This window comes from Accipiter gentilis, chromosome 29 (genome assembly GCF_929443795.1).
Source record: "Accipiter gentilis chromosome 29, bAccGen1.1, whole genome shotgun sequence".
Classification (NCBI taxonomy): Eukaryota; Metazoa; Chordata; class Aves; order Accipitriformes; family Accipitridae; genus Astur; species Astur gentilis.
Genome location: NC_064908.1, coordinates 7,057,274 through 7,069,276, shown reverse-complemented (window position 1 = coordinate 7,069,276; position 12,003 = coordinate 7,057,274). Strand labels below are relative to the sequence as shown.

General features: G+C 52.2%; 1 protein-coding gene across 1 annotated transcript in view; it reads right to left on the bottom strand.

Annotated features, from left to right (window-relative positions):
- PKP1 (plakophilin 1) overlaps positions 1-4,775 on the bottom strand; it is a 41,915-nt gene extending 37,140 nt beyond the window's left edge. The window contains exon 1 of the mRNA XM_049832417.1: positions 4,574-4,775. Within this exon, the coding sequence (XP_049688374.1) occupies positions 4,574-4,775 (202 nt within the window). The remainder of the gene's footprint in view (positions 1-4,573) is intronic.
- Positions 4,776-12,003: the final 7,228 nt, after the last annotated feature.

The following is a 12,003-nucleotide window of genomic DNA, read 5'->3' as shown; positions in this document are numbered from 1 at the left end:
TCCTCTTTTCATCCACCTCAAGGGTAAAGACCATACAAGCTGGTCACAGATCCTGACAATCTGGGATAAAAACAGACTACCTCCTGAAAAAAAACATTTTGGCAGGGGGTGGAAATGCTCTTTGGGGAAGACGCCTCCCTGGTGCTTTTTTATAGCTATGTCCATAAGCCTGGGTCCCATTTGTTGTCATTCAAGCAGCTGTTTAGGTCTCTGAAGTGCCCACTTGCACTTGGACAAACAAAGAGCTACTGTATTAGTAGTAGATAACAGATGGCATAGAGACAGAAAAGACATGGATGAGAATCACTAAGATGAAGCACAGCCTCCCAGCAACGGTGGCTGTGGGCAGAAAATACCCCTGAGGGCTCTCAGGTGCTGACTGGGCTGTCATAGGGACCCCTCTCTCCCACTCCCAAATTGTCATTCCCCCAAGTCATTTCCTTCAAAACCTGGTCAATCTAAAATCTCATTTAACTTCAGTAGACAGTTCATGAGGGTAAAAACTAACTACAACAGGTAAGAATGGCAAGATCTTGCACTTAATCGCTGGGAGACCCACTACATGCTCACCTTGCATTCTCCACTCTATATCAGCTGTTATCAATCATTGCAGAGCAAACTAAGATTTCCATCTAACCCAATACACCTGTGCTTAATGAGTTACATTGTTCAAAGGCAACTTTACACCCCTTGAAGCTAAGAGACTGATGGCAAGGAGAATAATTGTGTTAAAAGTGCCATTTTTCAAGCACGACAGTGAAAGACTTCAGCCAGACACATAAAGCTAACAGGGACCATTGTGGAAATGGATGTGTGTTAATAAATATTAATCTGTGGAAGGGAAAGGCAAGACAAGAACCAGTCACTGGTAGTGCAGGCTAGACAAGTTAAATAATAAACTATGCATGGCTTTAAAACAAGAAGGATGATTAAACATAGGAAAAATGTAGTAAGAGAAGAGGGCCTGTGGGAGGCACAAAGCAAAGCCTGGATGCCTCCTAGGAGAGAAGTGTTAGTGAAATCCCAGAAGTTGAGATTCTTGCAGGAATGAACAAACTTCATTTCTGCCTTCTGTTCTGTGAGCTAAAGAGTTTTGGCATTTTTTTCTATACCAATAATCTAAGGTTTGTGGAAGAGTGGATGGCTTTCACTGAATCATCTCATGCTGGGGGAAGGTTACAGAAGTCTTCAAAAGACTTACTATCTCCAAAATCTCCTCTTTCCTTCACATCAGAGTAATGAACCCCATTAGAGCTAGGTGGGATTTCTGCCTTCTCAGCCACAGCCAGCATAGCAAACCTCTAAATCACAGGCAGTTGAATATGACACTCCTCAATTGGGTTTCCTCAGATCTTTGCTTCCTGCTATAGCCTGCCAGCCAGTGATGACTGTCTGGCAAACCTTTTCTTTAGCCAGAGGACTTTGCAGACTAGCACTGTTGGCTACGAGGAGCTGGTTCAGTTTGGCCTTTTCTCCTGCTATGCCACTGAAATTCATTTTCCCTGGAAATATGCATTACTCGCAAATTCAGAGGGAGCCATCCAGTTAGCTAGTCCCATGGTGAGAAGGGCAGATATGCCCTAGGGCAGACCCCACAGACCCAAAACCCAAGGAGGGCAGACTCCACAGACCCAAAACTCTGCAGCCGTCCTTGGAAATACCCATAGCTTCTGTGCTGAGAAAATGCACTACTGTGGGTGCAGTATTATGCTGCTAGCAACTGGTTTCCGCTCACTGCCCTACGCTAATGCACAGCAGTGTGAGCCCAGATGGATCATCTTGCCCTGCTGTGGCTTGTGCACATATTGGATGACACCAGATCTTCAGAGAGTGGCCACAATGCCTTGATCTGCTGGACACAAAATAACCAAATAATTTTATGTATTCATCAATTAGCAGGACATTGAGGGAACATCTGTTGACCCTCTAAAGAAACTCCAGTTATGGGATACAACAACGCTCATCCCTGCTACATGCAAGAGGGGTCCATGTGGATGCTCTCCATCCTACATACACAGGCGTGTGTGTTGCTGAAGCTGGGGGAAGCTCTGCACCGCGCTTCAGCTCCTGCTCAAACCACAGATGAAAATGCAACAACAGATGGCTGGACCCGGACCAACACCTAACCAGAAGCACGCAGGAAACTGTCTGGGTGCAGAAGGAACAAAGCACTCGAAAATTTATCAAGGGGCTATGTGAATTTCGCAGCTTGTGCTGCCTTTGAGAAGCATCTCTGAGAAATCATGGGGGGATGCAGGTAGCTGATGTTGGAGGAGCATTTGAACAGGCAGACATCCACCCCTCATAGACCCATGCAGTCTGTTTGTAGGAAACATTAATGCTTCTCATTAGGTCTGCTTAGCTAACCTTTGGACCTACATCAGTGAAAATCAATATTTGAAATTTTTGCCTGACCCTCTCAGGCTTCAGCCCAGGAGAAAACCCCAAGAACAAATGGCAACTTCTTGCCGTTCTGGGATTCTGTCCAGAAATGCACTGAGAGAGCAGCTGCCAGGGTGAATCAGCCATCAGGACCTTTGTGCTGGCCAACCTCCCCGCAGTGGGAACGGGACGGCCTCAGCCCTGTGTTTGGAGGCAGCTCCTGGGAGCTGGACGTGACTCAGCTTCCCTGGGACACAGAAACCAGAGCTGCACATTTCCACGCAATTCCCATTCCTAGACATTTCCAAAAGTGTCTGGAGGAGGGGTTTAGCTTCAGCCTGTCGAGCAGAGACAGGCAGCTTGGGAATTTGGTTTTTTTTTTTTTTCCTTTCCCAGAGGTTTCACCTGGGCTTCTCTCGAAGTGGAATAATCCCTCTCTGCCTCCCTTTTTTCCTGCCTATGGGAAGCAGTGGGAGATATCTCTCTGCCTGCTTCCCCTTGAAATACCCATCCATTGGAAAGGGAGGCTGGCAGTGTCCCAGTCCCCATCCAGAGCCTCTTGTGTCATCCTGGTTTGTATTTTATTTTGTCAGGTCTGGCACCTTAAGCAATAAACCCTCCTGAGGTAGGAGATTTGCATCTTCCATTTTGGTGGCAGAAGAAATCTCTCCTTGCCCCATCCCCCACCCACCCCTTGGACTCTATGTCCACAAACACACAAAAAAAGAGAAAGCAGAGATTTGTTCCTGGCGGTGCCCATCACGGGTCACTGTACACATGGCATCCACCGTGAAGCTGCTCTATTCCCTCCATCGCAGCAGCTGCAACGCATACAGCCAGGATGGCGCCTACAGGAGCACCACCTCCACTTTCCACCCAGCAGCCTAGTGCCACCTGCATTCTCTTGGTAAACCATCCCAAAACGTGTGTCTGGACCATGACACCTCACCAGTGCTGGATTCAGCCTCATGATCCAACTTGGAAAAGCTGCCAGGCAAGCCATAGTCCCTGAAAGAGGTGGCAGAGACTGGCCCAGCTCATCAGCTTTCCAGCAAACACCCCTCTAAATGCTGCTCACTCTGGACGTGGCTGAACGGTTCAGTCCCAGCCCTGGCACCCCCTTCTCCCCAAAAGCCTCGGGCTTTCCTCTTCCCGGTGAACTCAGCCAGGCCAGTGAGCTCACTGCAGCTGCTGGTAAAAACACCTCTGAGAGCCAGGAGGTTTTGCACTGTGGCTGTCGCAGCCCTCTGCGTTTGCAGTTCCCAGCTGGGGAAAGCTGGGTTTTACCTTCAAATCAGCCTTCTCCAGATGCAAGGACGGTGAAGAAAACCATATGCCAAGCCTTGACCCAAAGAGGAAGATATTCCAGTAGGAAACCTGGCTCCAGGACTCAGCTGACTGCTTGCTTTCTGTAGCACAGACTCAGTGCATGGAGGTGGACCGGCTGCCTGGACCCCTACACCCCTTTCTACCCATCTGCAAAATGGAGGGGGCTGCAAAGCATCGCCACTGAACCAATGCAAGCCACTGTGGTGAGAAAAGGACATCTCTCCTCCTAACTCATCTCCTTCCTACCTCTCACAACGGGGTGTCCTGGAGGCTCCCACACTTCTCAGTCTGCAAATGGGAGACGTGTTGGGAGCTTTAGAGGTGAATCCCGAGCTCAGATTTGTGTCCTGTGTAGGCAGAGCTGCCTGCTCTCCACCTTCCACAATGCTCAGGAGACAGCCGAGCCTCAGCTTGTGGCCAGCTCCCAGCCCCATGGCACGGTGGAAGAGCAATGGTATTAGCTTTGGCCATCCACAGGAGGGCATGGGTCTGGAGGATTCCAACCATAGGGGCACTCACAGAGGAAGGATTTGCAAAGGTTAGGCAGCTACCCCAGCTTTAGAGCCAGGGAACAAATGGTTAATAGCACCACACTGCAATGTCCAAGTGCCTTAGGGATGTGGAGCAGTACAGCACTCCCAGGAGATCAGCTCCAGGGAGGGGGTCGATGCATCCAGCTCCACGTCTTGTCCTAACTCTTCCATCCAGTGCAAGAGACCTCAGCGTCCCCTGCCCGGGGTAACCCGTGAAAGATGCGAACTGGTCTGTCCCCCATAAACAAAACCCCACAAAAGCACCCCATAGCATCTGCTCTGTCCCCAGCGGGGACCCCCTTGCTGTCCAGAGCATGGTGGGATTTTACCTCGGTTGGAGTGGCCCACGCTCGACGACACAGACGACTTTTGCTTCTGCCGCTTCACCGTCATCATCACTTGCTCTTGGACCCGCTGTTTTCCTGTGCCCTTAGTTTTCAGCTTGTGGTCCGAGGGCAGAGCCAGAGTGGAGCTGGCCTGGTCTTGGAAACACTCATGCGCCAACGCTGTTTTCAGTGGAAAGAGAATCATGGCTGCAAGCAGACCGTGGGGCTGCGGGGGAGAGGGGGCTGCACTTCACCTGACTGCACACAACACAAGGCGACAGCAAACGTGTCTCGTGCTGGGGTTAATCTCCCGAACCCCTCCTTGCCATACGTCCCCCAGCCGAGGGTGTCTCAGGGCTCCTGCTCCTGGCTCAGCTCCCCGGCGTGTGAGCAGGCACACCCTCTGCCAGACTGGATATACAGCCCTGCCTGCACACACCCACGCGCTCCCCGCCGCGGCTCGCTCGCAGCCCCCGCGCCGCCGCTGCAGGGCACGTGGCTCCCTGCTGCCCTCACCCCAAACCTGCCTCCCCCAGCCTGTGGAGAAACGGGTGGGTCGAGGGGGTGTGTGGGTACTAATGGGGAGTGAGCAAAGCTTGAGGCGTGAAGGTTGGGGATGGACATCACTGTCCCCTTCACTGTGAAGGGCTCATGGCTGAGGCTTTGTGGTCTGGGTAGGAAACGGTGCTCTTCAGCAGCTGGAGGCTGGAGGATCTCACACACAGCCTGCTCATCTTGTATTTTATTATTCCCCTTAGTCAAAACTGGATCAAAATTGTGTCTCAGTTCCAAGAGCCTGGGGACACCCCTGCTAGTATTGCATACACCATAGGTCAGAGGAGCAACACTGCCCACAGTGCCCATTCCTACTTGGGTGTCCAGCCTCCATCCTGCTGAGATGCTCCTGGGTCAATGTGTCCAGATCCCCATTTGCAAAAACTTCCTCTGCCTGCACAAGTTGCAGAACCACCCTGCTGAGCCCAGGACTGCAGGGCGCCTGCAGAGCACCTAAAGTAGGGGTCATGGAGGGTCCTGCTGACTGCAGGGTGCTGGTGTGTCCATAGGGGTGAGAACACTTCCCAAAGGGGGTCCCACTTTTTGCAGGGACAACCCTATGGAGAAATCAGGGCAGCCACCAGGCAAAGAGTTGGGGCAATCTTTGCAAGTAACTTGGGGTAACATGGAGAAAAATAGGACTTTTAGAAAGCAGAATAGAAGATAAAATGGCTGTACAAGAAATGACATGCCAGGTTATGCATTTGAGCAAAGAATTTTCTCTCTGCCAAGCCACACTGCAGCAACTCGTTTGCAGAGAACGGAACACCTTGGTGCTGGTGTGACCAGTTTCAGGTCACAGCAAGCACTGACAAAGCTGCCAAGCCACAAGAGGCTGATACAGGAGAAGAGGCACAAACCCATCAGGTGGGAGGCCAAGAGGAGGGTGCCCAGGGCAGAGGCTTCCTGAGACCCCCAGGACTAGGTCCTGGGTGCTTGTGTCAGCACACAGCCCGGAGAAGGGCCAGGAGGAGCAAGCTCCTCCACACTGCTAGATGAAGGGTGCTGTAGTGGAGAGGACTTGTGGGGTTTCTCTCTGGCGGGAATCATATGTGCCCAGGGTCTGGCTGCCCACAGGCCTGGTGCTTTCAGCTCACAGATGCTCGGTACCTCCTTGAAAGCAGCAGGAAAGCACTTTATTTCATTCCCATTCATCAGGTTTCATGTTTCCACGGTGGCTTGTGAGCATGCAGGTGCCATATTTTGTATTTCGTAGGAATAAGAGCAGTATCAGAAAGCACAGAGCATGCTGCTGGGGAAGATGAATGTTGTGCACCTTCCTCTTCTGGTGCTCCAGGATTCTCCGCCAGTGAAACCCAACAGCAGAAACCCAAGCTTTGTCAAGGAGGCACAGGACTAGAGCAACTAGAGGGTAATTACCTTTGGTCCCCCCTCCCCCCACTTCCTGACACCTCACCCAGGGGATGCAGTGGCTTCACTCTGCTCCACCACTCAACCAGACTGGACATTTAAACCATGCCCAAGAAAGGCCAGCCAGGATGAGGGATGAGTGCTGTCCAAGACCAGGTGGATGATGCCCAGTGAGATGGAGGAGGATTTTCTGTTGCTCCTGTGCATTCACAGAGTGGGGACTTCTAGTCCGGGTAGTGAACAGCAAAGCAATACCTGGGTGTTGTTTTGCTCTGTCCTACTTGTTTCTTCTGAAAGCTTGTTATCGATGCCAAATGATGTTTTCGCAAATCAATGACAGGCTGTCAGCGTCAGATGGCTTCTGCACAACAAAGTGCCCAGCTCTTGCAAACCTGTAATGTCATTTGCCCCACGGCAAGGAACAGCCCTCACCCTGTCCCCGCACGGGAGAGCCAAGTGTTTATCACATCCCGTCATTTGCTGGCGGATAATACAAATGTTACACTCTGGCATCTGCCCTGTTTCATAACTCGCCCAAAATGCTGAGCTGGGCTGCGGAGCTGGGGACAGGGAGCTTACAGAGGCTTTCAAGAAACAACAGTTTCTTCAGGCGAGTTTGCATGGTCTAGCCCAAGGGAGGGAATCTCCCGGTTTTTTTGCAACAGGCTCCAAATCCAGCTCTAAAAGAGCAGAAGGTACTTAAATAAAGGAGTTTATTGCACCTCTATGCAAACTGCTGTTTCTGCTCTGAATCATGGGCTCGGGATGCTTACTTAGCAGGGCATGGTGAGTGTCATCCCCAGCAAGCCCGGCACAGCACCGGCGCAGCAGCAGAGGTTGCACCTACCAGCGCCTCAAGCAAATTCCCTGTCTGCCTTTCTGTCTGGAGCTCACAGGCAGCAGCGGGGAAAGGCTGAAAGGGAAACAAAACCACTGCCGAATTTGGGGTACAATCAGCAAAAGATTGGAAGCTTAAAAAAAAAATGAAAATAAATAGGCAACCGGTGATTTGAGGGAGACGAGGGCCTTCACTGTGGTCCAACGGCTGCATGTGCGCACAGCAAGCATCGCATGGCGATGCTGTGAATCACCACTCCACACCCCACACAGGGACACGCCTTGTGCATCTGGCCTCTTCAAAGCATTTTTGTATGAGTTCCTGGGATTCCTGCCAACTCACTGATTGCAATCAAAGGGCTCGCTGGCCCAATACTGCTCCCAGAGTGGTGCAGGGTTTGCTGTTCAAACTTGTCAGGCGCTCCTGAGCTGAAAGTGTCTACGGATCGCTGCAAAATCTGCCGGGGAAAAATAGTTGGTCCCCAAAATTGGTGACAGGGAGTCCTGCTGTGGTTGTTTTTTTATCACCTTGGGTTACTACTTCTTCAGGGCAGGTGGTCAACAGGAGTGTCAGAGGTAGGAGTGCTGGGAATTTCTTGTATTTCCCAGGATAATGCCATTTTCTGAGCAGTGACTCAGCCTCGTCCCAGCACAGCTAAAAGTTCCCAGAGCCTGGTAAGTTTTCTCCAGGAGGAAGCCTGCTTTTAAGATTTGCAAAGCCTTAGTTTTGCTCTGCCTCTCATGAAAGGCTCTCTTTCTTCTGTGGGACCAGAAAGCACTACAGGAACAGGCCAGAGGGAGACCTCAGACCCAACAGGGTAATCAGGATCCAGCTGAAAGTAAGCATGGAGCTGCCAAGTTGAGGAAAGCCACGCAGAAGCCTGCTGAGACATGTGGACAGGTTGTTCTTGAGCAAAACCTTCCCTCCACTCCTCGCAAATGTGTGGCATTGAGATGTTTTTGGGGTGGTGCTGTGGGAGGATGAGAAGGCAACAGCGCTGGGCAGATCATGGGCTGGCCTTTGGCAAAGCAGGTAGACTTCACCAAGCCCCAGAGATCCCCCGTTGTGGATGGGAGCCTAGGTGAGGAAAGTAAGGAAATTCCTGATTTCTTCATGAAAAGGAAGGATGGCTCACGTAGAGCCGCTGCAAGGCTACATGCAGCAAGATGAAAGCCTTGCATAATGTAGATAAAGTACCTGGGAACAATGTTAATGCATCATTAAGGTGTGCCCTAACAGAAACATGGAGTAACTTAGATGGGAAGGGACTGACCCTCTGCCCAAACCAGGGCCAGATTTGCTGAATCAGGTCAGGACACAGCTGCTGCGGACCTTGTCCAGTTGAGGTTTGATGGAGATCCCACAGCCTCTCTGCCCTCATGGTGAATTTTCTTTCCAGGTATCTAAGAGGAATTTCCCATGTTCCAGCTTGTTCCAGTTGCCCTTCTTCCTCTCCTCATGCACCTCAGAAGATCTGGCTCCATCTTCTCTGCATCCTCCAGTTAATGAGCTGCAGAGAGCTGTAAGATCCCTCCAAACTTTCCCTTCTCCAATCTGAACCAACCCAGCTCTCCCAGCCTTTCCTTGTGTGTCCTGTGCTCCACTCCTGACCATGTTGAGGCTGAAGACCAGGCCAAGCCCTTGCCCTTGCCAGCTGGGCCTCCATGGGCTCATGTTCCTGGTTCCCTGCTTTGGCTGCCCCTGTCTGTGGCAGATGGCGCGTGTAATGCACACAAGGGGACACAAAGCAGGGCAGGAAGTCTGTGGGCTGGAGACCACCCTTAAAGCCCTGTGCAGGAACCTGCAGGTGCATGACAGCAGGTCCAGAGTCAGCACTATCAAGGCTGAGGAAACGGGTTGTCCCCTCTGCCCTTCCCTACACTCAGACATCCCCTGCCAAACAGTCACAACCCAGGTCCCACCTTTGATGAGCAATGACATTACAACTCAGAACTGCTTACAGTTCAGAGGGCTGTGCAGGCTTGTCAGCAGCTAAAAAGGGACATGCCTTGGTCAGCAGGTCACTCTGGAAACAAGCACCAGGAGAGGCCACACAGCTGCCAGGGAAGGGCAGGCACCAGAGAGGTGCCCTGGGAGGGGAGGATGGTGATGGAGAAGGAAGGAACGCTGCTTCCCTTCCAGGAGAAGACCATCAAGTTGGCCAGTCCTCCCAGTTTTCATCTCCTTGCGTCCCCATCTCATTTGAGGAGCCTCTACAAAATCAGTCAAGGAGCTGCTGATCTCCTCCCATATCTACCCAGTACTCTCTGCCAGGGCAACGTCCAGTTCAGGGTGACCTCAGCCTGTAGCTGTCTCTTCACCCATCTCTGTGAAGGAGATGCACTGTGGGGGAGATGCTTCACACCAAGTCTTACCATGTGGGACCCTGCTGGCAAAGCCCCTCCTTGCTCCAGTCCTTGCCTAGCAGCCCAAGGGCAAAACTTGCAACAGCGTTTGAGTGAGTCTGGGATAATGAACTCCTTTGCAGACAGAGTCCCAGGAGGCTGCATGAAGATCCCAGCTCAGGTTCTCTGGGGTTGGCCCTGTCCCAAGAACTTCCCTGGTGCTGCTGCACCTCAGTAGCAGGTTGTTACATCGGCAGGAGCAAACATGTGGGAGGGACTCCTTGTGCTCATGGCATTTAACTTTGGTGGTGTTGCAGCCTGTTCTCGGGGAGCAATTACCTGGGGTTGCTGCAAGAGGCTTCCCTTGAAAGTGGGCAATGCTCTTGAGATGGGACCTTGGTGTACATGTCTGTGTCATGCTGCTGCCCACCATGTCCAGCCGTGTGCAAGAGGCTGGGCTCTTGTGGCTGCCTGTGAGGACGTGCCAGCCCTTCAGCAAGGTTGTGTTCCTGCTACAGGCTGCCACGTGACAGACAATCCTGCTTGACCATGCCCAGAAGACCTGACAGGCCTCTGTGGTAGACACCATCTCCCTAGCTTCATCTACCTGCTCCGTTTCTCTAGGTCTTGAGGACCACCCAAGGACCTGACTAGTGTCTCTTTTGTTTCTATATGTTTAAAGGGTTGAAGGGTCCCCCTTCTCCATGCTATCCCATGTCCAGCAAGTCCAGAGGAAGCTGGTTGTCAATGGAGGCAGTGGTTGAGAATGGCTGGGGTTGGAATAACCACAATCATGGGGGAGAAGAGCTCACACTGCCACGAAAAGCCCTAGAGACAACCTAAGTGTGTTTTGGAGGTGCTGTGGGGTGCATGAGCATTACCTGGGTGGTGTCCTGTAAATAGAGTCAAGTCAGGTCCTGCCAGGTGCATCTGCTGCTTCCAGGAGCAGTTGGAGGGAGGGCAGGGGTGTGGGGCACCATCTCCAGAGGTGATGCTGCCAGGCCCAGGGGCATATGAATGCACTGTGCAAAAAGTCAAGGAGAGGACTTAAGCCCATGCCCACCATAAGTCAAGTCACAGTTCAGGGAGGTGACTGCAACCAAAGACATGTAAACAGTCTGCCCCAGCTGGGACCCAGGTGGAGAAGTGTAGGTAGACAAACACCTCCACCGGTACGGTACCTGGACTCCTCACCTCCCTGTGCCTGTGGCAATCTGGACCAGCTCAGAAACTGCTGCAGGGAAGCTTGTTCCCACCGTGAAAGGTACAGAGGTGACAGGACAAAATTTAGAAAGGGAGTAAGCGTGTAAATGGCATGAGGATGCCCTTGATTCCATGGCGTTGTGAAATCCCACGCATGGCTGGTGGGGGAGGAAACCTCATGGACCAGCTTATGTAATGATTTAGCAACACATCCTAGTGTGACCTGACTCGTTAAAGCAGCCTCTGGTGATGGGAGTGGGGAGAGGGACATGATCATGCCATAGTCCCCTGGGACAGATGGGGAACATGGGGTGTGACCAGGAGCGTAGGAGGGCTGTGAGCGCCCCGTGGCCTGTGAACCATGCCGTGGCAAACACCAGGCACTCCACTGGGTTACGCATGGCCTCATGCCCGCACCCCATCTGGCAGCACCACCGCTCCATCATCATGTGCTCTGCAGGGAGGTGCAGATGCTCGTGGCATCAGCAGAGCCTTTTCCCTTCCCTCCAGAGCATCATTCCAGTGCAGGGCTTTGGAACAGGGTTTTATTTCTCCCCACACCCTGCGATAGGGAGTCCCATCAGAGTGTCATCCTAGCTTATGCACAAACATACTGCTTGACATTGACATGGCTGCCCTCTCACAGGGAGGATCAGAGCAGCCAGAGCACTTGGATCATCAGTTTGTGGTGATGCCATCTCACTACTGGTCCTCCAGGCCTGGCCTCTTGCCTACCCAAACTCCAAGAGAGTTTGTGTGCAACTGCCAGTGTAGGTGGGTCCAGTGTCCTGCAGCATTAATCCCATCAGTATCTGACACCAGCACCACTTGGCACTGCTGCCCACTGGGATTTGTGGTGGGTAACGATGTCCTTCATCAGTCATATTGAAGCTGTTCGCATCCCCTCCTTTGGAAAAGCAGCTGCTAGAGGACTTTGTCTCCCCATCCTTCTTGCTGTTTTGCATTTGGGAAGGCTCTGGTGCTTGCACAGCACCTAATTCCTCCCTGGTATGAGATGCCCTGGTCCTTGCTGATGGAGACCTTCCTCCACCTACATGCAGGGTGGTGGCATCCCCCCTGCTGTCCTTTGAGGAGCCTCAGTTGCTGCAAGGAGCCCTGGC